This window comes from Cyanistes caeruleus, unplaced genomic scaffold (genome assembly GCF_971803275.1).
Source record: "Cyanistes caeruleus unplaced genomic scaffold, bCyaCae1.hap1.1 HAP1_SCAFFOLD_94, whole genome shotgun sequence".
Taxonomy (NCBI): Eukaryota; Metazoa; Chordata; class Aves; order Passeriformes; family Paridae; genus Cyanistes; species Cyanistes caeruleus.
The window spans coordinates 356,851-383,287 of NW_028255897.1; the positions used below are offsets into that span (position 1 = coordinate 356,851).

The following is a 26,437-nucleotide window of genomic DNA, read 5'->3' on the forward strand; positions in this document are numbered from 1 at the left end:
TAATTCTGAAATCAAGGGGCTTTCAGGCAGAGATCTGAGGATAGGAATAACAGTTCTTTATTAGAATTTATAACCAGGCAAACAAGCAACAATAACTACAGCATTAACAAGAAAACAGAACCAGGGGCCCGTGACAGCTTTCTCGGCTGAGATGGGATGGAGGAGAGGCTTTGTTTCACAAACCCCCTCGGGCGGGCAGTCCCGGTGCTCCTGCAGGGCTCTGAGGAACACTCAGCTGGAACAGCAGGGATGAGCTGAGATCCTGGGCCGGTGGCTGAGGTGGATCAGCAGCTCCACGGCGGTGCCTGGCACTGCCACACATCCCGGCAGGACAGGGGGTGTGAGGCCACCAACAAAGAGGGGAGGAGGAGAAGCAGCAGCAGCTCCGTCTGGATGATGGTGAAATTCCCTTCTCCCCACCACAACAACTCTGCGCCCGAAGTGTCCTTCTCCAAAACTGAAGAAAGCCCACCAAACTGTCGCCACCCTCCTTTTTTTCCTGCCCCCTTCCCTCCTTGGTCCCGGCCAAACTCTTTGTCTTTTTTCAAGCACCCACCAAGTACCCACAGTTAGGTTTTACCCCAAACTAATGGGTAAAAATCCTATGGGCAAGCCAGAAATAAAAAACAAAGACACCTAACCCCCAACAGTCCCTGAGACTGGGGCTTGGCCTTCCTCGTGGAGAGGGGCATCAAGGAAGGCTGCAGTGTGATGGAGACTGTGATGGGCTGGGAACTCACTGGGGGAAAGGAGGGAGCAGTTGTGAAGTAAAAGGCAGGTGGGGGAGAGAAGTGTTCAGAGAAGAGCTGAGCTACAGCTTGAGCAAGCTGAAAAATGTCATTTGGGGTCATCCCAGATTGATTTCATTTCAGAAGTCATGGAACAAGTTTAATTTTTGGGGGTGTCATGTTTTCCCTTGGAGGTGGACACTCTGCAGACTTGAGCTGCATTGCCAAAATGCTCAAGTCTCTGCTGCAGGTCACAGCGTTTCTTCTTTGGCTGATCCCGGCCTGGTGCTGAGCCCAGCAGAGCCCTGGCAGAGCCCAGAGCAGCCTCAGCATCCGCAGAGCCCGGCTGCAAGGAGAGAAAGCAGAAACCGCTCGTCAGCTGAAGGCTCCTGTCCCCTTGTCCCAGCCAGCCGCGGTGCCCAGGCCATGCTGGCCGTGCTCAGAGCTGGGCCCAAAGCTGCCCATCACTGCTGCCTTGGGGAGCAGAGCAGGAGGGCAGGACATGTGCCCAGCCTGCAGCCAGCCACGGCAGATCCAGCCCCTCAGCAGCTGCCCAGAGCGGGATGCTCCTGTGCCCGCTGCCATCTCCCAAAAGCTCTTGTCCCACCCATGCCAAGGAGATGAGGACCCACCTCACACCATCCGCTGCCACAAGAAAAGCTGGTCCCAAACGATGTCCTCAGTCTTCTCCAAGGGCACGGCCCATCCACGCCACAGCTGGTCCCAAGCACTTCCTGATCCAGACTGGACCCCACCTGGAACGCTTCCTTTAGAAAAACAAACAACAAATTAATGAAAATAGGTTACAGACAAAAAGGGGGAACAAGAAAAACGGTAAAAAATCTTATTTCTGTCAGGAGCTTGAGGAAGGCCCAACCCCTACATTCTAGGGAAAAACCCACCCATGGGTGAGGGAAGCCCATGCTTTCTCCCTTTCCCCCTGCACTGTCCCCCAAAATCACGGTGATCCCAAAGCAAAGCAGGGGAGTGGAGCAGCCCAAGCCCTTCCTTGCCTGCACAGCAAAGCAGCCGTGCTCAGGTTCTGAAGTCCCACCTGTGCTCCTGCCATGGGGGTTTGTTTGTGTCGGGCTGGCTGCCCCAGCCCCAGCCCGGGGCACGGTGGGTGCTGGGGGCTGTTGGCAGGGCCAGGATCCCACTCCCATTTCGTAACCACCCCAGCCCACGCCCCCAGCCCTGCCAAAAACCAGCTGGGCAGCCACTGAGGAATCAGTTGCATCTGCCCCAGCAAAGGGGAAACCTTTGGTTCCCGGCCAATGCACAAATCTGGGAGCATCCCCCTGGGTCTGGACTTACCTGAAAATTCCCTGTGGAGCCTGGCTTTGAAGAAGGTGCCAGAATCAAAGTCCATCATCGCCAGCTCCCGCTGGCCAGGTGCAGGAAGAGGTTGTCATCCTTGCTGCTGTCCTCCATGTCTCCAGCAGCAGCAGCAGCAGCCCCACCTGGTACAGCTTCTCCAGGGGCTCCTTCTTCCCTGGGGTGACACCAGGCTGTCAGGGTTCTGCCCAGGGCCTGGCTGTCAGTGAAGCAGGACAAGCAAAACCAGCTCAGATGGTGCCCACCAGTGCTGGGCAGAGCAGCTCAGCTCCAGCACAAGGGCTGTGTGTTCCCATTCCATGACCCCAGTGCAGTGACACAGGCAGGACAAAAAAGTCTGGGTTTCTTTGCTGCTGATTGCCAGGGCATATGTGGAGCTGTAACTTACCAGGTCCCTGCATCACTGTGCCTGTGGCTCTCTCCCTTCTTCTAGGGCTGATGAATATCCTGCATCCAGGGATCACAGGACAGGTCTTCTAATGAGGGCCTGTCCAAGGAGTTCAGGGATAAACACCACCTGATCAGAATCTGGCAGTCTGGGGAGAGAAACCACAAACCACTGGTCAGTTGGAGAAGGCTCCTGTCTGCTTTGCCCCACTATTCCCGTGCCCAGGCCACGCTGGATGTGCTCAGAGCTGGGCCTAAACTTTCCCATCAATTCTTTGTTTTGGAGGAGAGCAGGAGAGCAGGACATGTGCCACCTCCTCAGCAGCTGCCAGAGCGGGATGCTCACGAGCCCGCTGCTGTCTCCCAACACTGGTGTTCCCCCCGTGCCCAGAGATGAGGATCCACCTTGGGAGAGCCGTTGTGGCAGCGGGAGCTGGCCCCATCTGATGTTCCTGCCCCTCCTGAAAGGGTGCTCCCCGCAGACCATCTCGTGCAGCAGGATGCCCAGGGACCAGACGGTCGCTGCCTCGCCATGGTACCAGCCGAAGTCGTTCCATTCCGGGGGGCTGTATGACGGTGTTCCTATGGAATATGGATGGAGCTCATCAGGGGGATGCTGCTGCTCCCAGAGCCTGGCCCCAGCATCCCTGGGCATGTGGGGGCTGCCCCAGTGGCACACGGGGTGACCTGCTGCCCTCTCACCAGCACCTGGGACTTGGGTACAAACCTGGGGTTGGAAAAGAAGCCACTGGTGTTGGAAGAGGGCAGCAGAAACCCTGGCAAGGCCCGACCATGACACACAAAGGGAAATACCCACTCAGTGCTGGGGAAAAACCACACCCACATCCTCCCTGCTGGCATTGCCCAAAAAATATCTTGAACCAAGGCAAACCAGGTGAGCAGAGCAGTCCAAGCCCATTCTCACCTGCACACCAAACCAGCAGGTGCACAGGTTCTGCCTCCCCCTCTCTGCTACTCTCACCCACGGGGGTTTTGTCAGGCTGGCTGCCCCAGCCCCAGCCCCAGTCCTGGGCAGAGTGGCAGGCAAAGGCTGCCAGCAGGGCTGGAAGATGGGTCCCCACCCAGTTCTGCTCAGAAGCAACTTGGCTGAAGACTCAGTCCTGTGACTGGCAGCCAAAGGGAGAATCCCTCCTGCCACACCCAGGTCGGGCCAGGAGATGCCAGGACCGGGAGCCTGCCCCTGTGTGGGCTCACCTGCAAATTGAGTGTACGCTGTGTCCTGCAGGTAGGTGCCACAGCCGAAGTCAATCAGTTTTGCCTGGCCGGTGTCCAGGTCTACCAAGACGTTCTCAGGTTTGATATCTCGGTGCAGGACCCCGCAGCTGGTGCAGTGCCGCACGGCCGCCAGCACCTGCTGGAACAGCTCCCGCGCCTCTTCCTCGGACAGGAACCTCCGTGCCCGAATGAAACGCCGCAGGTCCTGACACCGCTCCGGGCGCTCCAGCACCATCACGATGGTGTTGGGGAGCTCAAACCATTCCAGCAGCTGCACCACACCGGGGAAGCCTGTGGACACCTTGTCCAGCAGCACTATCTCCAGGGGTGCGCTGGTGCCGTCGGGCTGCGGGAGGAGCACGGTGCCGTCAGTGGGGCTGAGGCCGTGCCAGGGCTCGGGAAGCCCTCAGCCAGCCCGGGATGCTCTGTGCCCTCCGCTGGCCCCACGCCCGCTCTCCCTCCAGGTGTCCTGGCGGCTCCCACCCTGCCGGGCCCCGGCTCATCCCCGCCCGGCACGGCCCGGCTTCTGCCGCTGGCCCCGCTCACTCACCAGCTCGCCCCAGTGCCGGACGCGGTTCCGTGGCACCTTTTTGATGGCCACCTGCAAGCCAAAGGGAACAGCGGATTCAGCTCACCGCCCACCGTGTCCAGCCCCATCCTCCTCCTCCGCCCCCTCCTCCTCCTCCGCCCGCCGCCGGCCCCTCTGCTCACCGGGAGTCCGTCCGAGAGCCGAGTGGCCGCAAAAACTCTGCCAAAGCCGCCGCGCCCCAGCAGTGACCCCACTCGGTAGCGCTGCTGCAGGGCCTGCTGCGCCTTCCCTGGGGAAGAGACGCGGCCGTCAGTGCTCGGCCCGGGGCCAGGAACGGCCCCCGAGCGCTCCCCGAGCTCCCCGGGCCGGGCACCCGCAGGCGTTCCCTCATTGGAACGCGACAGCGGCGGAGCTCGGGCCGGGGAAGCCGCAGCGGAGGCGGCGGCAGCGGCCGCACCGCCTGTGTCCTCCGCGGGCCCCGGGAGGAGCCGGGGCCGGGGCCGGGGCCGGGGCCGGGGTCGGGGTCGGGGTCGGGGTCGGGGTCGGGGTCGGGGTCGGGGTCGGGGTCGGGGTCGGACCAGGCGGAGCCAAAGGGCAGCGATGCCGCCCCAGCCCCAGACAATGATGCCCGCCCAGCAGCGCCAGCGCCAGCACAGCCAGAGCTGGGCGGAGGCGAGACCGCGGAGGGACGCCCGGGGACGGGGACAGGGACGGGGACGGGGCCGGAGCCGGGGCAGCCCCGCCCGGGGCCGGGGGCGGACCGGGGGCATGGCCCGGGTGGGCACGGGGAGAGGGAACCTGGAAGAGGAGGGGACACAGGAAAAGGGAGACCGGGAGAAGATGCGGGACAGTGGGAGAGGGAGAGGAGAGAGAGAGAATTGATAAATTTGCTGCTTGCGCTGCTGTCGCTGCTTTCGCTGCTTTCGCTGCTGCCGCTGCAACTGAAGCACCGGGGCCGTTTGTCCCCGTGTCCGTTTGTCCGTTGCCCGCTCGGCCCCGCCCCGAGCCCCGCGCTCCCCGGGCAGCCCCTGAGCCTGGCCAAACACGGCAACTTTGCCCTGCTGAGCCAAGAGCCAGAGTCTGGACTCCTGCACAGGGGCACAGCAATGCCCTTGGCTGCTGCTGTGCCTTGTCCCTGCTGAGGCTCAGACACCGTCTGAGCACATTCCCTGAATGCAGAATTTGTACCTGAGCCAAGCACTGCACTTGTGTCTCCAGCATTGCTTTCCAAGGAAAACAGGGCAAGGCAAACTGGCTATAGCTCAGGGTATTTTACAATGTCTAAAACTTGCCAAGTCTCAGATCTTAGAGGTGAGAGCCATTTGGAATGAATGGGATGGAGAACAGTGCAAGATGGAAAAGGGGAACATAAAAATAGAGAATAGAGAAAAAAAAATAGAGAAAAATAGAGAAAAACATATTGGTTGTTTCTTTTGATGTTATTTTCATTTCTTAAAAAAGCTGTTTCCATTTTCCCAGAATCTTCTCCCCAGTCCCGTCTGTTCTTTCCCAAAACCTGTCCTGGAGAACAAGGCGCAGCTCCTGTCACAAGATGTGCCCCCAGCTGCAGCTTCTCTTGGCTCCCCACACTGTGAGTGCAGCACAACTCTTGCAGCAAAGCAGGACAAATGTTTGAAGAACTTGACAACTTGTTCTTTCTTTTCCTTGTGGACAGGGGAGTTGTGCCATTGGTGAGGTTTTCATTGTTGCTCTTCTACCCAAAGAAAACATGATGGGCTGCCAGGAATTGTTGGGGAATACAAGCCTGGCTGAATGTGGAGAAAGAATCTCCAGAGCCTGCAGCCAGCAGTGGAGAGCTCATCATTCCAACAGCCCCATGGACATCTGGAAAGTGATCTGGAACATGAAGATGGGCTGACAGAGGGAGTTTGTTGCTGTGTTCAGTTGAGATGATTCTACATCTCTTGCACTGGGAGAAATCAAGAGCACAATCAGGTGATGATAAGCAGCAGAACATGATAAGCTGGAGCTCTCAGTGGATGAGAGAAAGAATGTGAAAAGGAGAAATGCAGGGAATGACTTGGTGAACTTTGTGTGTAAGAAGGGTCATTTTTTCCTAATAATTCCCAATTCATTCCCTTTGCTTTTATCCTTTTAACAAGGCAAATTGCATCTCAGATTCCCAATGAAATGAGAACCCTGAGCTTGTGGAGCTGCCTGAAAGGTGCCCTGTTCCTTTTTCTTCTGCTGCTCAGAAGAAACAATGAAGCGAGTTGGGAAGTTCTGGTTTTTCCTATTCCTGGTGGATTTTTTCATTTTATTTGCCACTGCAGAGGCAATTTCTGTGATGGCCTCTGTCAGTTGATTCTATTTCAGCAGCAGCAGCAGCAGCAGCAACAGGGCTGTGTTTGAGCACTGCAAATGTGACCTGTGTGGCTTTAATTCCCCTCGACTTAGTGCTCAGGGACTTGGGAGCATTTTGATCTGTACTGATCATGATGCCTGAAACAAAAATCCTGAGTTCCCTGTGACAAAAGCACAGTGGGTAGCACTGATTGAAAGAGGCAATTGCAGCTGTACTGCTAAAATTCAAGTGGCAAGCAGAAGAGGGGCAAGAGCAGCCGGGATCTACAACTGCCAGGACAATTGTAAATTAAATAATTTTGTGGGACTTCTCTGCAATTTTGTGGGATTTTTCTGGAATTCTGTGGGATTTTGAGAAAATTTAAATAATTTTGTATTTTTCTGGAATTTTGTGTTATTTTTCTTGAATTTTATGGAATTTGTGTGGAATTTAGTGGAAATCTGAGGAGATTTTGCGGGATGTTTCTAGAATTTAGTGGGGGTTTGAGAAGATTTAGGGAATTTTTTGGGATTTTTCTTAGATTTTGTGGGATTTTTCTTCGTTTTTCTGAGATTTTTCTTAGATTTTGTGGAAATTTGTGGAGATTTTGTGAGACGTTTCTGGAATTAGTTGGGGTTTTGGGAAAATTTAGGCAATTTTGGGAAATTTTTCTGGAATTTTGTAAGACCTTTCTTGATTTTTGTGGGATATTGAGGAGATTTTATGAAATGTTTCTGGAATTTTGAGGGGTCTTGAGGAGACAAGAAGAACTTGGTGAGGGATTTTTCTTAGAATTTGTGGAATTCATTGGAGATTTTGTACAATTTCCCTGGAATTTTCTGGAATTTTGAGAAAATTGAAAGAATTGTGTGGGATTTTTCTGCAATTTTTTGGATTTTCTCTTGAATTTTGTAGGATATTGAGAGGATTTTTTAAGGTTGATGTTGAATTTTGAGGGATTTTGAGAAGACATGAAGAATTTTGAGGTATTTTCTTGAATTTTGTTAAAATTTGTGGGGATTTTGTGGGTTGTTTCTGCAATTTTTAGAGGTTTTCAGAAAATTTCTGCAATTTTGTGGGATTTTTCTGGAATTTTGTGGGATTTTGTGTACACTCGAAGAATTGTGAGGGATTTTTCTTAGATGTTTTGGAAATTTCTGTAGATTTAGTGGGATGTTTCTGAAATTTGGTAGGGTTTTGGGAAGATTTAGGAAATTTTGTAGGATTTTTTCTAGAATTTTGAGGGAATTTGATGAGACTTGAAGAATTTTGTGGGATTTTACTTAGATTTTGTGGAAATTTTTGGCGATTTGGTGGGATGTTACTGGAATTTGGTGGGGTTTTGAGAAGATTGCTGCAATTTTGTGGGAATTCTCTGCATTTTTGTGGTATTTTTCTGCAATTTTGTAGGATATTGAAAAGATTTTGTGGGAGTTTTTTGGAATTTTGAGGGATTTTGAGGAGACATGAAGAATTTTGAGGTATTTTCTTAGATTTTCTGGAAATGTGTGGGGATTTGGTGGGATGTGACTGGGATTTGGTGCGGTTTTGAGAAGATTTCTGCAATATTGTGGGACTTTTGAATTTTGTGAGATTTTGTGAAGACTTGAAGAATTGTGAGGGATTTTTCTTAGATTTTGTGGAAATTTGTGGAGATTTGGTGGGATGTTTCTGGAATTTGGTGGGGTTTTGAGAACATTTAATGAATTGTGTGGGATTTTTCTGGAATTTTGTAGGATATTCAGGAGATTTTGTGGGAGTTTTGTGGAATTTTGAGGGATTTTGAGGAGACATGAAGGACTTTGAGGAATTTTCTTAAGTTTTGTGGAAATTTGTGGGGGTTTTGTGGGATGTTACTGGAATTTGGTGGGGTTTTTAGAAGCTTTCTGCTGTTTTGTTGGAGTTTTTTCTGGAATTTTGTGGGATTTTCTGGAGACTTGAAGAATTATGAGGGATTTTTCTTAGATTTTGTGGAATTTTGTGGAGATTTGGTGAGATGTTTCTGGAATTTTGTGGGATTTTCTGGAGACGTGAAGAATTGTGAGGGATTTTTCTTAGATTTTGTGGAATTTTGTGGAGATTTGGTGGGATGTTTCTGGAATTTGCTGGGGTTTTGATAACATTTAATGAACTGTGTGGGATTTTTCTGCAATGTGGTGGGATTTTTGTTGAATTTTGCTGGATATTGGGGAGATTTTGAGGGAGTTTTCTTGAATTTTGTTGGATTTTGAGGAGACATGTAGAATTGTGAGGTATTAGATTTTGTGTTATTTTGTGGAGATTTTGTGGGATGTTTCTGCAATTTGCGGCTGTTTTCAGAATATTTAGGGAATTGTATGGGATTTTTCTCCAATTTGGTGGGATTTTTCTTGAATTTTGTTGGATATTGATGAGATTTTGTGGGAGTTAGGTGGGATTTTGAGGGTTCATGTGGAGACTTGAAGAATTACAAGGGATTTTTCTTAGCTTCTTTGGAAATTTTTGGAGATTTGGTGGGATGTTTCTGGATTTTGCTCGCATTTTCAGAACATTTAATGAATTGTTTGGTATTTTTCTGAAATATTGTGGGATTTTTCTTGAATTTTGCAGGATATTGGGAAGATTTTGAGGGATTTTTTAATAATTTTGAGGGATTTAGAGGAGTCATGAAGGATTTTGAGGTATTTTCTTTGATTTTGTGGAAATTTGTGGGGATTTTGTGGGATGTTTCTGGAATTTGCTGGAGTTTTCAGAACATTTAATGAATTGTGTGGGATTTTTCTGCAATTTGGTGGGATTTTTCTTGAATTTTGTAGGATATTGGCGAGATGTTGTGGGAGTTTTGTGGAATTTTGAGGGATTTTGAGGAGACTTGAAGGAGTTTGAGGAATTTTCTTAGATTTTGTGGAATTTTGTGGAGATTTGGTGGGATTTTTTTGTACTGTTGTGGAATTTTCTGGTATTTTGTGGGATTTTGAGGGGACTTGAAGAATTATGAGGGATTTTTCTGAAATTTTGTGGAAATTTGTGGGGATTTGGTGGGATGTTTCTGGAATTTTGTGGGATTTTTTTGTACTGTTGTGGAATTTTCATGTATTTTGTGGGATTTTGAGGAGACCTGAATGATTTTGAGATAATTTCTTAGGTTTTGTGGAAATTTTTGGGGGTTTGTTGGGATTTTTCCGGAATTTTGTGGGGTTCTTTTATACTGTTGTGGAATTTCTGGTATTTTGTGGAATTTTGAAGAGACATGAAGAATTTTGTGGGATTTTTCTTAGATTTTGTGGAATTTTGTGGAGATTTTGTGGGATGTTACTGGAATTTGCTGGAATTTTGAGAACATTTAATGAATTGTGTGGGATTTTTCTGCAATTTGGTGGGATTTTTCTTGAATTTTGTAGGATATTGGAGAGATTTTGTGGTAGTTTTGTGGAATTTTGTTGGATTTTGAGGAGACATGAAGAATTTTCAGGTATTTTTTAGATTTTGTGGAAATTTGTAGGAGATTTTGTGGGATATTTCTGGAATTTGGTGGGGTTTGAGAAAACTTTTGCAATTTTGTGATATTTTTCTTGAAATTTGTGGAATTCTGTGGAGACTTGAAGAATTGTGAGGGATTTTTCTGAAATTTTGTGGAGATTTGGTGGGATGTTTCTGTAATTTGGTAGTGTTTTGAGAATATTGAGGGAATTGTATGGGATTTTTCTTGAATTTTGTGGGATTTTGAGGAGACATGAAGAATTTTGAGGTATTTTCTTAGGTTTTGTGAAAATTTGTGGGGATTTTGTGGGATGTTACTGGAATTTGGTGGGGTTTTTAGAATCTTTCTGCAGTTTTGTGGGAGTTTTTTCTAAAATTTTGTGTGATTTTCTGGAGACTTGAAGAATTATGAGGGATTTTTCTTAGCTTCTTTGGAATTTTGTGGAGATTTGGTGGGATGTTTCTGGAATTTGGTTAGTTTTTTGAAAGATTTAGGGAATTTTGTGAGAATTTTTCTGGTGTCTTGAGGGGTTTTGGGGAGACTTGAAGAATTGTGAGGGATGTTTCTGAAATTTTGTGGAAATTTGTGGCGATTTGGTGGGATATTTCTGGAATTTGTTGGGCTTTTGAGAAGATTTCTGCAATTTTGTGGGATTTTGAGGACACATGAAGAATTTTGAAGGATTTTTCTTATATTTTGTGGAAATTTGTTGGGATTTGGTGGATGTTTCTGGAATTTGCGAATGTTTTGAGAACATTGAGTGAATTGTATGGGATTTTTCTGGAATTTTGTGGGATTTTTCTTGAATTGTATAGGATATTGAAGAGGTTTGTAGGAGTTTTGTGGAATTTTTAGGGATTTTGAGGAGACATGAAGGATTTTGAGGTATTTTCTTAGATTTTGCTGGAAATCTGTTGGGGTTTTGTGGGATGTTTCTGGAATTTGGTGGGGTTTTGAGAATCTTTCTGCAATTGTGTGGGATTTTTCTTGAATTTTGTGGGATTTTGTAGACACTTGAAGAATTCTGAAGGATTTTTCTTAGATTTTGTGCTATTTTGTGTCGATTTGGTGGGATGTTTCTGAAATTTGCTGGGGTTTTCAGATCATTTAGGGAATTGTGTGGGATTTTTCTGCAATTTTGTGGGATTTTTCTTGAATTTTGTAGGATATTGGGAAGATTTTGTGGGAGTTTTGTAGAATTTTGTGGGATTTTGTGGAGACTTGAAGAATTGTGATGGATTTTTCTTAAATTTTGTGGTATTTTGTGGGGATGTGGTGGGATGTTTCTGGAATTTGCTGGGGTTTTCAGAACATGTAATGAACTCTGGGATTTTTTTGCAATTTGGTGTGATTTTTCTTGAATTTTGCTGGATATTGGAATAATTTTGAGGGAGTATCGTAGAATTTTGAGGGATTTTGAGGAGACTTGAAGAATTTTGAGGTATTAAGTTTTCTGGAAATTTATGGGGGTTTTGTGGGATGTTACTGGAATTTGGTGGGGTTTTGAGAAGCTTTCTGCTATTTTGTTGGAGTTTTTTCTGGTATTTTGTGGGAATTTCTGGAGACTTGAAGAATTGTGAGGGATTTTTCTTAGATTTTGTGGAATTTTGTAGAGATTTGTTGAGATTTTTCTGGAATTTGCTGGGGTTGTCTGAACATTTAATGAATTGTATGGTATTTTTCTGAAATTTTGTGGTATTTTGTGGAGACTTGAAGAATTATGAGGGATTTTTCTTTGCCTCTTTGGAATTTTGTTGAGATTTGTTGGGATATTTCTGGAATTTAGTTGGGTTTTGGGAAGATTTAGGGAATTTAGTGAGATTTTTTTCTGGAATCTTGAGAGATTTTGAGGAGACTTGAAGACTTTTGTCGGATTTTTTCTTAAATTTTGTGGAAATCTGTGGTTTTGTGGGATGTGACTGGAATTTGGTGGAGTTCTTTTGTACTCTTGTGGAATTTTATGGTATTTTGTGGAATTTTGAAGAGACGTGAAGAATTTTGTGGGATTTTTCTTAGATTTTGTGGAATTTTGTGGACATTTTGTGGGATGTTTCTGGAATTTGCTGGAATTTTGAGAACATTTAATGAATTGTGTGGAATTTTTCTGCAATTGGGTGGGATTTTTCTTGAATTTGGTAGGATATTGGAGAGATTTTGTGGTACTTTTGTAGAATTTTGAAGGATTTTGAGAAGACATGAAGAATTTTCAGGTATTTTTTAGATTTTGTGGAAATTTGTGGGGATTTTGTGGGATATTTCTGGAATTTGGGGGGGTTTGAGAAGATTTTTGCAATTTTGTAGGGTTTTACTTGAATTTTGTGGAATTTTGTGGAGACTTGAAGAATTGTGAGGGATTTTTCTGAAATTTTGTGGAAATTTGTGGAGATTTGGTGGGATGTTTCTGCAATTTGGTAGGGTTTTGAGAACATTGAGGGAATTGTATGGGATTTTTCTGGAATTATGTGAGATTTTTCTTGAATTGTATAGGATATTGAGGAGATTTTTGGGAGTTCTGTCGGATTTTGAGGGATATTGAGGAGACATGAAGAATTTTGAGGTATTTTCTTAGATTTTGTGGAAATTTGTGGGTGTTTTGTGGGCTGTGACAGGAGTTTGGTGGGGTTTTGAAAACATTTAGGGAATTGTATGGGATTTTTCTGGAATTTTGTGGGATTTTTCTTGTATGTTGTAGGATTTTGAGTAGAGTTGAAGAGTTATGAGGTATTTTTCTTAGATTTTGTAGAATTTTGTGGAGATTTGGTGGGGTGTTTCTGAAATTTGGTGGGTTTTTCAGAACATTTAATGAATTGTGTGGGATTTTTCTGCAATTTGGTGGCATTTTTCTTGAATTTTGCAGGATATTGGGGAGATTTTGTGGGAGTTTTGTGAAATTTTGAAAAGACATGTCGTATTTTGAGGCATTTTTCAGTTTTTGTGGAAATTTCTGGGGATTTTCTGGGTTGTTTCTGGAATTTGTTGGGATTTTGAAAAGATTTCTGCAATTTTGTCGGATTTTTTCTGGAATATGGAGGGATTTTGTGGAGACTTGAAGAATTTTGTGGGATTTTTCTGAATTTCTGTGGAAATTTGTGGTGATTTGGTGGGATGTTTCGTGAATTTGGAGGGATTTTGTTGTCGTGTTGTGGAATTTTCTGGTATTTTTTGGGCTTTTGAGGAGACTTGAAGAATTGTGAGGGATTTTTCTTAGTTTTTGTCAAATTTTGTGGCGATTTGGTGGGATGCTTCAAGAATTTGCTGGGGTTGTTAGAACATTTAATGAATTTTGTGAGATTTTTCTTAGATTTTGCAGGATATTGGGGAGATTTTGTGGGAGTTTTGTGGAATTTTAAGGGATTTTGAGGAGACTTGAAAAACTGTGAGGGATTTTTTAGATTTTTTTGAAATTTGTTTAGATTTTCTTGAATGTTTTTGGAAATTACTGGGGCTTTTGAGAAGATTTCTGGAATTTGGTGGGATTTTTCTTGAATTTTGCAGGATATTGAGGAGTTTTTGTGGGAGTTTTGTGGAATTTTGAGGGATTTTGAGGAGACTTGAAGAATTTTGAGGTATTTTCTTGATTTTGTGGAAATTTATTTAGATTGTCTGGGATGTTTCTGGTATTTGGTCGGGTTTTGGGAAGATTTCTGCAATTTTGTGGGATTTTTTCTGGAATGTTGTGGGATTTTGAGGAGACTTGTAGTATTTTGTGGGATTTTTCTGAAATTTTGTGGAAATGTGTAGAGATTTTGTGGGATGTTTCTGGAATTTGGTAGGGTTTTGGGAAGATTTAGGGAATTTTGTGAGATTTTTTTTCTGCAATCTTGAGAGATTTTGAGGAGACTTGAAAACTTTTGTGGGGTTTTTTCTTAAATTTTGTGGAAATTAGTGGGGATTTTGTGGGATGTGACTGGAATTTGGTAGGCTTTTGAGAACATTTATGGAATTGTGTGGGATTTTTCTGCAGTATTGTGGGATTTTTCTTGAATTTTGTAGGGTATTGGGGAGATTTTGTGGGAGTTTTGTGGAATTATGAGGGACTTTGAGGATACATGAAGAATTTTGAGGTATTTTCTTAGATTTTGTGGAAATTTGTGGGTGTTTTGTGGGATGTTCCTGGAATTTTGTAGAGTGTTGGGACAATTTCTGCAATTTTGTGCGGTTTTTTTCATGAATTTTGTGGGATTTTGTGGAGACCTGAAGAATTTTGAGGGATTTTTCTTGATTTTGTGGATTTTTTTGGAGATGTGGTCGAAAGCTTCTGGAATTTTGTAGGGTTTTGGGAAGATTTAGGGATTTCTTTTTTATGTTTTTGCAATTTTGTTCGATTTTTTTGCAATTTTGTGGGATTTTGCAAAAGTTTAAACAATTTTCTGGATTTTTTCTGCAATCTAGAAGGATTTTTAGGAGACTTGAATAATTTTGAGGGATTTTTCTTAGACTTTGTGGAATTTTGTGGAGAATTGTTTTTATGTTTCTGGAATTTGCTGGGGTTTTCAGTACATTTAGGGAATTGTGTGGGATTTTTCTTGAATTTTGTAGAATTTTTCTGGAATTTTGTCAGAATTTTCTTGAAATTTGTTGTTTCTGGAATGTTGTGGGATTTTCTGGAATTTTGTGGAATTGTCTGGATTTTTTTGGATTTTGACGAGTATTGAAGGATTTTGTGGAATGTTTCTAGAGTTTTGTGGGATGTGTTTGGAATGTGGTAAAATTTTCTGGAAATTGGAGGAGATTTGGTGGGATGTTTCTGGAATTTGGTGGGGTTTAAAGAAGAATTAGGGAATTTCGTAGGATTTTACTGGCATTTTGTGGGATTTTTCTGGAATTTTGTGGAAATCGGGGGAGATTTTGTGGGATGTTTGAGAAATTTGGTAGAGATTTTAGAAAATTTAAAGAAATTTGAAGGATTTTTTTGGAATGTTGTGGGATATTTCTGTAATTTTGTGGGGTTTTTTTTGAATATTTTGTAAATTGGAGGAGATTTTGTGGGACGTTTCTGGAATTTGGTTAACATTTAGAAGATTTAGGGAATTTTGGGGGATTTTTCTAGAATTTTGTGGGGTTTTTTCTAGAATTTTATGGGTTTTTGAGGAAATTTAAAAAATTTTCTGGGTTTTTTTCTTGAATTTATGGGATTTCTTTGGAATTTTATGGAATTTTTCTTGAATTTTGTGGGATTTTGAGAAGACGTGAAGGATTTTGTGGGATTTTTCTTAAATTTTGTTGAAATTTTGGGGGATTTTGTGGGATGTTTCTGGAATTTGATAGGGTTTTGGGAAGATTTAGGGAATTCTTTGATGTTTTTTGGAATATTGTGGATTTTTTCTGGAATTTTGTAAGATTTTGAGAACATTTGGGGCAATTTTTATGAAGATTTTGATTAATAAAATAGAAAAAAAAGGGTTAAAACTGATGAAATTTCGGTTAACAAAGGTTAAAATCAAAACCATCCAAAGGGACCTGAATTCTGCGCTAAATGCGCATGGTTTGGCCTAACATCAGCCAAATGGGGTTAAAGTCATCCCAAGGCGTCCAAAGTACAACCAAAAGGGCATAAAAATGCCCAAACTGGTGTAAAACCCACTCCAAATGGCCTAAAATCACCCTTGGATCTCCCAAATGGGTGCAAGATCCACCCTGAAAGTCGCTGGTTTTGCCTCAAATCACCCAAAGGGCCCCAACATCCCCCAGCCTGGCCTGAAACGCCCAAAAGGGACCTGAAATCACCCAAAAAGGGCTCGGTTCGAGCGGCACCGGGACTGGGAGCGAGACCGAGATCGAGACTGAGACCAAGACTGAGACCTAGAGCGGGCCTGAGACTGGGACTGAATCCAGCACCGGCACCGAGACCGGCACCGCTCCGGGACCGGGACTGAGACCGGGACCGGCACCGCTCTGGGATTGAGATTGACACCGGGACCGGAATCGGCTCCGGGAGTGCCCCGGGACTGCTCCGAGACTGAGACTGAGGCCAGCACAGGGACTGGGATCAACACCAGGAGTGATCCGAGACCGAGACTGAGACCAGAACCGGGATCAGCACCGGGATCACTCCTGGAGCAGCACTGGGATCAGCACCGGGATCACTCCAGGATCAGCACTGGGATCAGCACCGGGATCACTCCTGGAGCAGCACTGGGATCAGCACTGGGATCACTCCAGGATCAGCACTGGGATCAGCACCGGGATCACTCCAGGATCAGCACTGGGATCAGCACCGGGATCACTCCTGGAGCAGCACTGGGATCAGCACCGGGATCACTCCTGGACCAGCACTGGGATCAGCACTGGGATCACTCCTGGAGCAGCACTGGGATCAGCACCAGGATCACTCCAGGACCAGCACTGGGATCAGCACTGGGATCACTCCTGGAGCAGCACTGGCACTGGGACAGGAACTGCTCCGAGGCCAAGACTGAGACCAGGACTGAAACCAGCACTGGCACCGGCACTGAGACCGGCACCGCTCCGGGACCGAGACCGGGACTGAGAGTGAGATGAAGACAAAGACTGGGACTGGGAGCGCGCTGGGACCGACACTGGGACCACCACAGCTCCGGGACAGAGATCGACACCGGGACCAGAATCAGCTCTGGGATGGCTCTGGGACCACCGCGTTCACTCCGGGCAGTTTTGGCCATGCCCCCAGGCGAGACTGGGAAAGGCTGGGAGTGACTGGGAAAGAACTGGGAGGGAACTGGGAGGAAGCCCTGGGTGGGGCGGGACCGCCTCGGTTCGCATCGTTCCAGTGCAGCCATCCCGGTCCATGTGATCCCAATCTCTGGTGCTGATCCATACGGTCCCGGTCTGTGCAATCCCAGTCTGTGCAATCCCAGTCTGTGCAATCCCAGCCCATAGATCCCAGTCTGTGTGGTCCTGCATGGCACACACTCCAAGAGTCTGGAATTCCAGTTGCCAGCAAGGAAAAGATGTTCCTGCCCTTGAAGGCAAAACTCTTGAGAAGGGGCCGAGAGCCAAGTGCAGCAAGATCTTACAGTGACATTTCCCTGCCAGCCCCCAGAACTTCACCCATGCTTGTTGTAGCTCCTGGATTGGGAATTAAATCAGGGCAGGGTCTCTGGTGGGAGCTGCCCTGGGTGCAGGGAGACGCTGATGTCAGCGTTCAGGAACACACATAATCACAGATTGATTATATGCAGGTGCTTTATTGAAGCACACGGGAACTAGGGGTATCAGCAACCCAAATCTAGCTCCATCATCTTTGTCCAAAGTGCACATATTTATACAATTTCAGCTGTAGCAGTAATCACTGTAACAACCTTATCAATATTGCCTCATTAATATTGCTTGATTAGCTTTATCAATATTACTTCATGAGAGTTAGCTCCTCCTTGTACGAACATGTACGAATCTTATCTCTGGGTGGGTATCTTGGAATCCCCAAGTACCAGTTCCTGTTACCGTAAACATTTCAGCTTGCTAGCCCATCCCCAATACCAGACATTCTTGTGGCCTACTTCTACATGGTTTTAAGAAACATTTTCAGAAACATTTAACCCCATAGTAACAAGGCTTTCACTGCTGTGGTGTCACAGACAGTGGAACACTGGGGCTGTCACTGCTGTGGTGTGTGATAGATTGACATTTAAGTAAAAAAGAGAAACAGCTAAAGAAGTTAAGGTTGCTGGAGGCTGATGGGAGTTTTTTGTCTGGCCTATAACCGGTCATTTCCGAGAACTGACAGTAGTTTTGCCCATTGAAAAGTGATATCAAGCTGTGAACACCACCCTTTAAAACTTAAGCCTGGGAATTTCTCTTTCTCTTTGGTTTCTGGCTTTTGAAGAGGTAACAGGGCTCTGGTTCATCCTCCTCCCCCCCAAACAGGACAAGGCCGCAGGGGGAGCGGGGCTGGCCGGAGTTCTGCGGTTCCTGGCAGGGGATGGAGACTGTGAAGTGACAGGAGCCCCTTCCCAGAGGGAAGTACTCCCATCTGTCCAACTGCTCTGGCCTTAATGTAAATCTTTGAGTTGATCAAAGGGTCATTGCTAAACAAAACCTTGGTTTTGCCTGCTGACATTGCTGGTCAGGCAGTGTCCCAGGAGATGCTCTTGATGGTTGCCTCTTTTCCTGGGCACGGCACTGGAGGAGGTCCAGGCCCAGGTGATGCCACTGAAGGAAATGTGCCCTCAGCCCAGGGATGCTCAACACAGACTCCCCCAGCCCCTTGGGGCCCTGCCTCTGGTCACAGCAGCCCCTGTCTGGCTCCTGCCTGCCCACACCGTGGTCAGCCCTGCCTGCTCCTGGACATGGGGCTCAGCCAGGGCTGGTGCTGTGTGGGCTTTGCTGGTGGTACCAGCTGGACACTGGGGTGAGAGCTCCATGTCTTTATTGGAACAGAAGAGCTGTGCTGGGCCCTGCCCTGGCAGGAGGGACCCACCTTCAGTCCAGGCCACAGAGCAGGGCGGGTCCCTTCAGGGACACAGGGCCTTGCTTTGGGTGGTGACAGCATCTGCACAGCAGCAAGCTGGTAATGCAGCTGTGACAGGGACATCACGTATGGGCATGGAGATGTGAAATGTGTGGTGCAGGTGTCCCTGAGGGAGGTGTTGGCCTTTCCTGTGAAGCTGCAGAGGGGAACCTGTTGAGAGAGGAGATGGCTGAGGCCCCAGCTGCAGCTGGCACACAGGGATCCTCCTGCACACTGGGAGATTCTCACTGTGCTCAAAGTTTCCCTCTGAAGACTAAGAGCTGAATGTGGATGGGCTTAGCAGCTGATCTGCAGGCCAAACAATTGAGGTAGCAAAAGGAGAAGTTGAGAAAATACAAGTTTATCCATAGCAAGGAAGAAAGCAAGGCAGTTAGCATGGAAACCAATAAAAAGGGATATAAGGGGTATTTGCAGTTGTAATAAATGGAATTGGTTCGTGATAACTAAATTGTAACTGTTATTATAGTTATTATTAGAAATTATCAAGAATCAGTGTTACAAAGCAGATGTACCCCTTTGCAGATGTTACATGTCAAAATTAAGGTACAGGATGTAGTTTAGAAGATAAATGGTGTCTCAAGACCAAAACTGCCTTGAGATGGACCAAAATTAGAACAAATTTAGGCATTGGGCCTAAAGATTAGTAAACATAAAGCTAATTAATAGACTTACATAACACAATGCTCAGTATGTATGCACAAACCTGTAAGGTTATCCAAAGGACAACAAGGAAGAGGAGAAGCCTTCACCAAAAGACCACCAAAAGAAGACCGAAGACCCCCCTAACAACAACTGAGGCATGTGCCGTGAAGAAAAGTGATGTAAAGTCAGAAAAACTTAAAATAGGAGGGAATTTAGAGGAAACATTAAGGAATATGTATAAGCATACAGTATATAAGTTTAGCTTGAAGCGCTTTGTTTTGAACTTGAGGCAGGGTGGGAAGCCTCTGTACCCTGGTCAGTTTTGCTTATGCTTTAATCATACTTAATTACTAGCAGATTATTTATATAAATTTTAATTTTTATTAAACTGTAGTATTTTACTAAACTGTATTCTTTTATACCACATTACTATTCAATTTAGTAAATTGTATTCATTTTTAATTAAACTGCCATTAACCCAAGGGACCTAGTTGTCAAAATTCTAATTTAATTTATAACAATATTTTAACAAAGAAGGCTGTTACAACAACATTGGTATTTACCAAACATGACACAACATGAGCTATATTAACAAAGAAGGCCCCTTACGGTGACAACATTCTACTGCTCAAACTGTAAAACATCTTTGTGTACTGATCAGGCGGTAACGATTTACTCTTTACAATCCTGATGTTGAATGTCTCCTGAGGAGGTCTGGTCACAGAGAAGAATGAGCATCTTGTGCGCTGCCCCTGTTTGGACAACCTGCTCCTCACCCCGAGCCTCAGCATGTCTGACATCGCCCACCTGGGACTGACATCCCAAAGCATTGAGAACATTTATCTTTATAATTTTTCTTTATAATTAAAAACTAATTAATTTATAAAAATAAATTTTTAAGTTTATAATACTATTATTCTGTATTTTTATAACCTAATTTTTATATTTTTATAAAAGATTTGATACATTTTGCGCAACTAAAAACATTATCGGTCCTTGGTTCCAAGTTCCACAATTCCCTTCATTAATTAATTGGTCACTATTTCTCCCTCTTTATGCTAATTACACATATTTTTAGTCCTTTGATCATCATTTTTATCATTTTCTCAGACAGGGTAAAAGGGACCACTTTGGGGTCCATGGAGACTTTTCTGAGGAACATTTGGGGCAGTTTTGGGTCTGGGGACGGAACTTAGAGAGAACTTGGGGGTCTGGAGGACACATGGGGAGCCGGGAGGGCACTTGGAGCGGCATTTAGGGATTCTGTGAGACAATTCGGGGTTCGGGGGAGCACTTGGGGGTCCAGGGGGGCACTTGGAGGTCAGGGAGGGGAATCTGGGGGCCCTTCGGGGTCCGGGCGGGCACTTGGGGGGCTGTAACAGGGAATCTCTGGGTCGCGGGGGATGATGGGAGTTGTGGGCGCCGGTATAATGAGGCTTCATGGGGCCGCGGAGCATGACGGGAGTTGGAGGCTCAGCGCCAATAGGTTCCGGTAAGGCGCGGGGCATGACGGGAGATGCAGTCCCGGCTGGAATAGCGCTCTATGGGCGCCGCGGAGCATGATGGGAGCTGTAGTCCCGGAAGTGGCTCGGAAGGCGCGTTCGGCGGTGTGGGGAAGCGTCCGAGCTGCAGGTGCTCGGGGCGAATGTACACGGCTCGGGAGCACTTGGGGGGAACCTGGGGAGCTGTGACCGGGCTCTTTAGGGCGCGGGGCACGGCAGGAGGTTTGGGCGCGGAACTGTGTTGTGGGATGATGGGAGATGAATTCCCAGCAGTGGCTGGAAGGGGAATCTGTGGGGTCGGGAGCATTCAGGGATCCAGGGACGCTTTGGGGGGCCTCGAACGGGTGCTGAGGGGGCACTCGGGGATCCTGAAGGGTCTGGGGGACACATGGGACCTATGGGGGGCTATCCCGGGGTTCTGGGGAGTGCAGGGCATATTCCCAGTTCCTCACAACCTGGTCTCAATTGCCCCCTGGAGACTCCTACTCACTGCCAGTCTGATCCCAGTATGATCCCAGTATGATGTCAGTACACAGCCAGTGCAATCTCAGCCACTGCCAGGATGATCCCAGTACAAACCAGTCTCTGCCAGTGCTGCCACTCCTGGGATCCCCCAGCCCTCTCTGTGTTCCCCCCTCCCACATCTCCCCAGAGGAGCCCCAAGGGCTGGCAGTCCCCAGCCAGGGTCCCCAGCCAGCCCCAGGTTGGATCTGCAGCCCCCAATTTTCCCAGTTTCCCTCTCCTTTTCCCTAGGCCGGGTTCCCCCCGTCCCCAGCGGGTGGGAGCAGCGGAGAGCCCCGCGCTGCCCATCCCGACCTGTCCCGGCTCCATCCCCGCTCCTGCCGTGGGCTGTGAGGGGTTTGGGAACGGGGCACCGAGGGTGTCACTGCTCCTGGGGGAGGAGGAGGAGGGATGGAAGAGGAGGGAGGAAGAAGGAGAGAGAGAAGGGATGGAAGTAGGAGAAGGAGGTGGGGTTAGGGAGGAAGAGGAGGAGGAAGGATGGAAGGGGAGGAGAGGGAGGAAGAGGAGGGACAAAGGAGGATCAGGGAAAGGAGAAGGAACCACAAGGTTGAGCACTCCTTGAATTCATAGCCCCCTCCTGTGGGATCATCACCCACCATCCCACAGGTGATGGGGGAGTGGGAGCTTTGCCCAGATATCCTGGGGGGTCCCTGGGTTGGGTTTATTTTGCAGGGGGGAATGTTTGGAGAATGTGGAACTCCAAAGCTGAGTGGAAAATCCTACTTGGGGGGACATTGGGGGGGTCTCACCATCCCTAAGTGGGGAAATGGAAACAGGGGGAACTTTTCAGATTCCTGGCACTCCCAGCAGCCTGGGGATGGTAGGGACCGAGCAGACAGGTTGTCCCCAGTACAAGCTTGACTCCCAGCAGCTGGGACAGGCGGGAACCCCTGAACCTTCTCTCCTTGAAGACAGGGGAGACGAGAGATGGGGAACTCCTGGGAGGCATTTTCAGAGCTGAATGTTGGTGTTTTTTGGAGGTTTTATGGACCCCAGATGTCTGGTGACTTCTAGAGATGAGCTTGGACAGAGGGACCTGCAAACTCAATGTCCTCATCCCTTGTATTTCCTCAAACCAGGATTTCCCATTCCCAAACCTTGGCTGGATGGAGAAGGAGGCTGTGAGGAAGAGGAAGATGTCCCAGGACACCGAGGCAGGTGAGGAGGAAGTCAGTGCCCCTTTCCCCCTCTCTCCTGCTCCATCTCCCAGCCCAGCCTGGCCCCCGGCTGCAGGACAACCCCGCTGCCGACGCCGTCCTGCCGGGGACGCACTGGGGGGATCTCCTTCCCCTTCCCTCTGGCATGGAGGCAAATCCCATCCTCTCCTTGTCCTTCCTCCCCCAGACCAGGAGCTGAGGATGGAGACCAGGGAGGACAAATCCCCACAGGAGAAGCTCATGGAAGAAGCCGTTTTGAGCAGCTCCACAGTGCAGGAATCCAATGGGGAGGAAAATCCCCAGAGATCCCGCAGGAGGAGGGGCTCCAAACGCTGCCTAGGGTGCTCTGAGGAGGAAAGACCCACCCTGTGCCGGGAAGGCGGCCGGAGATCCAGCCGGGGCTCTGAGCTGGTGGTCCATGAGCAGCTTCAGGATGGGGAGAAGCCCTACAAGTGCTTGGAGTGTGGGAAGAGCTTCAGCCAGAGCAACAGCCTGATCTGTCACCAGATGATCCACACTGGGGAATGGGCCTATGAGTGTGAGGAATGTGGGAAGGGCTTCAGCTGGAGCTCCCAACTCATCATCCACCAGCGCATCCACACTGGGGAGAGGCCCTACGAGTGTCCCGAGTGTGGGAAGAGGTTTCAGAGGAGCTCCACTCTCCTCAGGCACCAGCGGATTCACAGAGATGAGAGGCCCTTCTGCTGCCCTGACTGTGGGGAGGGCTTCAAGCAGAACTACACCCTCATCACCCACCGGCGCATCCACACCGGGGAGAGGCCCTATGAGTGTGGGGAATGTGGGAAGAGCTTCAGCCGGAACTCCAGCCTGATCTGCCACCAGAGGATCCACACCGGGGAACAGCCCTATGAGTGTGAGAAATGTGGGATGACCTTCAGCCGGAGGTCCCATCTGACCATCCACCAGATGATCCACACTGGGGAGAGGCCCTATGAGTGTCCCGAGTGTGGCAAGAGGTTTCATACCAGCTCCCATCTCCTCGAGCACCAGCGGATTCACACGGATGAGAGGCCCTTCCGTTGCCCCGACTGCAGGAAGGGCTTCAAGCACAACTCCCACCTCATCACCCACCAGCGCATCCACACTGGGGAGAGGCCCTTTGAGTGTGGGGAATGTGGGAAGAGCTTCAGCCACAGCTCCAGCCTCAACACCCACCAACGCCTCCACACTGGGGAGACACCCTACGAGTGTCCCCTGTGTGGGAAGAGCTTCACCTGGAGATCTAGCTTGACCCAACACCAACGGCAGCACCAGTAAGGGAAGCTCTGCAAATGCCCCAAAGTACAGGAAGATCTTTGTGCACTGCTCCAGCTTTATCCCCCCTTGGAAAATTCAAGTTTGGCAGAGACCTGGTGATCCATGTTCCCTGTGATCCATGCTGGGGAGACACCTGTACCTTTTCCTGCCTATGGCAATGACATGATGTGGGATCAAAGAACGTGAGGGTCTGGCCATGGCCCTGTTGTTATATTCAATCCCATCTCAGGTCATTGCCAGGGGCAGGTGTTGGGGGTTAGGTGTCTTATTTTTTTTTAATTCTGGATTGCCTGTGGAATTTTTACCCATTAGTTGTGGGGACAGCCTAACTGTGGGTACTTGGTGGGTGATTGACAAAAGACAAAGAGTTTGGCCGGGCCCAGTGGGGGAAGGGGGGCAGGAAAAGAGGAGAGCGGGGACAGTTTGCTGGGCTTTCTTCAGCTTCAGAGAAGGACACTTTGGGTGCAGAGCTGCTGCGGTGGGCACAAGAGAATTTCACCATCACTCACACGGAGCTGCTGCTGCTTCTCCTTCTCCCCTCTTTGTTGGTGGCCTCGCACCCCCTGTCCTGCCGGGACGTGTGGCAGTGCCAGGCACCGCCGTGGAGCTGCTGATCCACCTCAGCCACCGGCCCAGGATCTCAGCTCATCCCTGCTGTTCCAGCTGAGTGTTCCTCAGAGCCCTGCAGGAGCACCGGGACTGCCCGCCCGAGGGGGTTTGTGAAACAAAGCCTCTCCTCCATCCCATCTCAGCCGAGAAAGCTGTCACGGAGCCCCTGGTTCTGTTTTCTTGTTAATGCTGTAGTTATTGTTGTTTGTTTGCCTGGTTATAAATTCTAATAAAGAACTGTCATTCCTATCCTCAGATCTCTGCCTGAAAGCCCCTTGATTTCAGAATTGTAATAATATAGAGGGAGGGGGTCTAAGTTTTCATTCCAGGGGAGGCCCCTGCCCTCCCTAGCAGACACCTGTCTTCCAAAACAAAGACAGATGGGGAGTTTCTCCATCCTCCTTACCCTTGTGGGGCCAGCAGTGCTCTTGGTTCCTCATGCTCTTTTTGTGGGGCCTTTTGTGTCTGTGCCCCTCCAACTTAGGGGGACAGGGGATATTTGCTGCCCCCTTTCTCCTTCTGGGAAGCCTGTGCGGGCTCTTAGTCCCTCTCTGATTTGGGGGGTGCCAGTGTTGTCACCATCCTGGCAGCCCCCGGCCGCTCTTTGCCCTCTGCCAGGCCAGGGGTGTTCTCTGTCCCCTTGCAATTTGTGGGGCTGGCACAGGCACAATTCCCCTCCTCTTTGGGGGGGCTGGCAGTCTCCTCTTCCCCCTCTGACTTGGGGGATGCTCTGGGCTCCATCCATCTCTTATTTTGGGTTGCCAGGTATTTATCTCCCTTCAGTTTGGGGGGCCTGGGGATAGTCTCCATCCTCCTCCAGTTTTGAGGGGCCGGGGAGAAGCCTCTGTCTCCCACCGATTTGGGGGGACTGGTGCAGGCTCCACCCCCCTCTGATTTTGAGGGACAACCTGGAGGAAAGGCACCAAAATCTTGACAATGGCTGAAGAGAACACTCTGATTACCCCTTTTGCTAAGAGGTTCCCTTAGCTGAAGTTGCTAACCAGGACAAAACTTCCAGGCCCGCAGTGGGTTTTGGGTTGTTTTATTTCCTGGGCCCTCAGTCCTGCGTGGGACACGGGAACTGGGTGCTGCAGAGGCTGCGCCAAGGCATCAGAAATGCCCGCCCAAACACCCAAGGGTGGTAGAAGATCTGCTCCAGCACTGGCCGGTCCATGGGGTGCTTGGACAAACTCCAGCAGATCAGATGTTGGCACTCTGGGGAGAGAAGGCAGAAAGCAGCGCTCACTTGCAGGAGGCTCCTGCCCAGTTGCTCCCGGCGCCTGCAGAAGCCGGGCCACGCTGCGTGTGCTGGGAGCTGCCCTTGGCGGGAGAGCGGCACGGCAGGACAAGCGTCCCCTCCTTCAGCCAAGCGTGCCACACCCAGCCTGCTACGGGCCACCTGCTGCAGCCAGCCCTGGAGGGCACATGGACGACCCGCGCAGCTGCGGGAGGGCCGGGCTGGGCTGCGCGGTGCCACCTGCCAAAGCCTGCCTGCTTCAGGCCGTGTACCAACCTGGAGAGACCTCCTGCGGGAAGAAGAGCTGCCCCAACACGATGTCACGCTCGTTCTCGAAGGGCAGGAACCCACACACCTTCTCCAACAGCAGCACGCCCAGGGACCAGATGGTTACTCCATCGCCGTGGTAGCAGCGCAGGCCAATCCACTCGGGCGGGCAGTACGTGCGTGTTCCTAGGGGAGACGGGCGGCGCTGCTCAGGCGCAGGCTGCTGGCTTCCAGAACCTGGCGCCAGCCTCCTGCCAGAGGCAGGGGCTGCAGCCGTGGCCACAACTTCCCCCCAAGGCCTGCCTGCCTCCCCCTGACAATGGGCCAAAGCCAAGAATCCATTCTGCAAGGCTGAGAACGCCAGTGGAGCAGCCCAAGGCCTTGTGGGCCTGCCAAGCTGAGGACCCGGGGCCCGGCTTTTGCAGCCCCTTTCTGTCGGCAGGGCCGGCAGCCGGCTCCTGGGGCACAGCAGCTGCCCCGTGCCACAGGGCAGCCGGCAGCCGGCTGAATGCCGCACCCCGCGGCCCAGGAGGGAATGGGGCCGTGCAGTGCCTGGCACTGGGAGCAGGGCCTGCGCTCTGGGCTCACCAGCAAACTGTGCAAAGGCCCACTCCTGGAGGAAGGTGCCGCAACCGAAGTCCATCAGCTTCAGGTCCCCAGTGTCTGGGTTGACAAGGAGGTTCTCTGGCTTGATGTCCCGGTGCAGAACGCCGCAAGCCGTGCAGTGCCATACGGCCTCTCTGAGGGATGGAGGCTGTCAGAGATAGCGGAGGCTCCTGGCACCATGGACGTTC

The 26,437-nt window shown here is 48.9% G+C and overlaps 2 protein-coding genes across 2 annotated transcripts in view; one reads left to right on the top strand and one right to left on the bottom strand.

The window, feature by feature from the left end:
* Positions 1-35: 35 nt before the first annotated feature.
* Positions 36-16,621, bottom strand: LOC147646512 (serine/threonine-protein kinase pim-1-like). Its single transcript, XM_086873309.1, has 9 exons — positions 16,519-16,621; positions 4,398-4,627; positions 4,237-4,287; positions 3,666-4,032; positions 2,856-3,032; positions 2,452-2,599; positions 2,043-2,262; positions 1,361-1,495; positions 36-1,074 (listed from the first exon to the last, which is right to left on the bottom strand). Exons 1-6 carry the CDS (start codon positions 16,619-16,621, stop codon positions 2,493-2,495), a joined length of 1,035 nt encoding a protein of 344 aa, XP_086729435.1. The 3' UTR covers positions 36-1,074; positions 1,361-1,495; positions 2,043-2,262; positions 2,452-2,492.
* A 3,905-nt stretch (positions 16,622-20,526) lies between these two features.
* The window catches only part of LOC147646513 (uncharacterized), an 88,243-nt gene continuing 82,332 nt past the window's right edge, over positions 20,527-26,437 (top strand). Inside the window, 2 exon segments of the mRNA XM_086873310.1 lie at positions 20,527-20,563; positions 22,632-23,471. Of these exon segments, the coding sequence (XP_086729436.1) occupies positions 20,527-20,563; positions 22,632-23,471 (877 nt within the window).

Coding starts and splice junctions, on each gene's coding strand:
- LOC147646512 (XM_086873309.1), bottom strand. CDS start 16,621: ATGGCCAAAACTGCCCGGAGTGAACGCGGTGGTCCCAGAGCCATCCCA. Junction 3,033..3,665: donor AGCGTACACTCAATTTGCAG/GTGAGCCCACAC, acceptor CATATTCCATAG/GAACACCGTCATACAGCCCC. Junction 2,600..2,855: donor GCCACAACGGCTCTCCCAAG/GTGGATCCTCAT, acceptor TTCTCTCCCCAG/ACTGCCAGATTCTGATCAGG.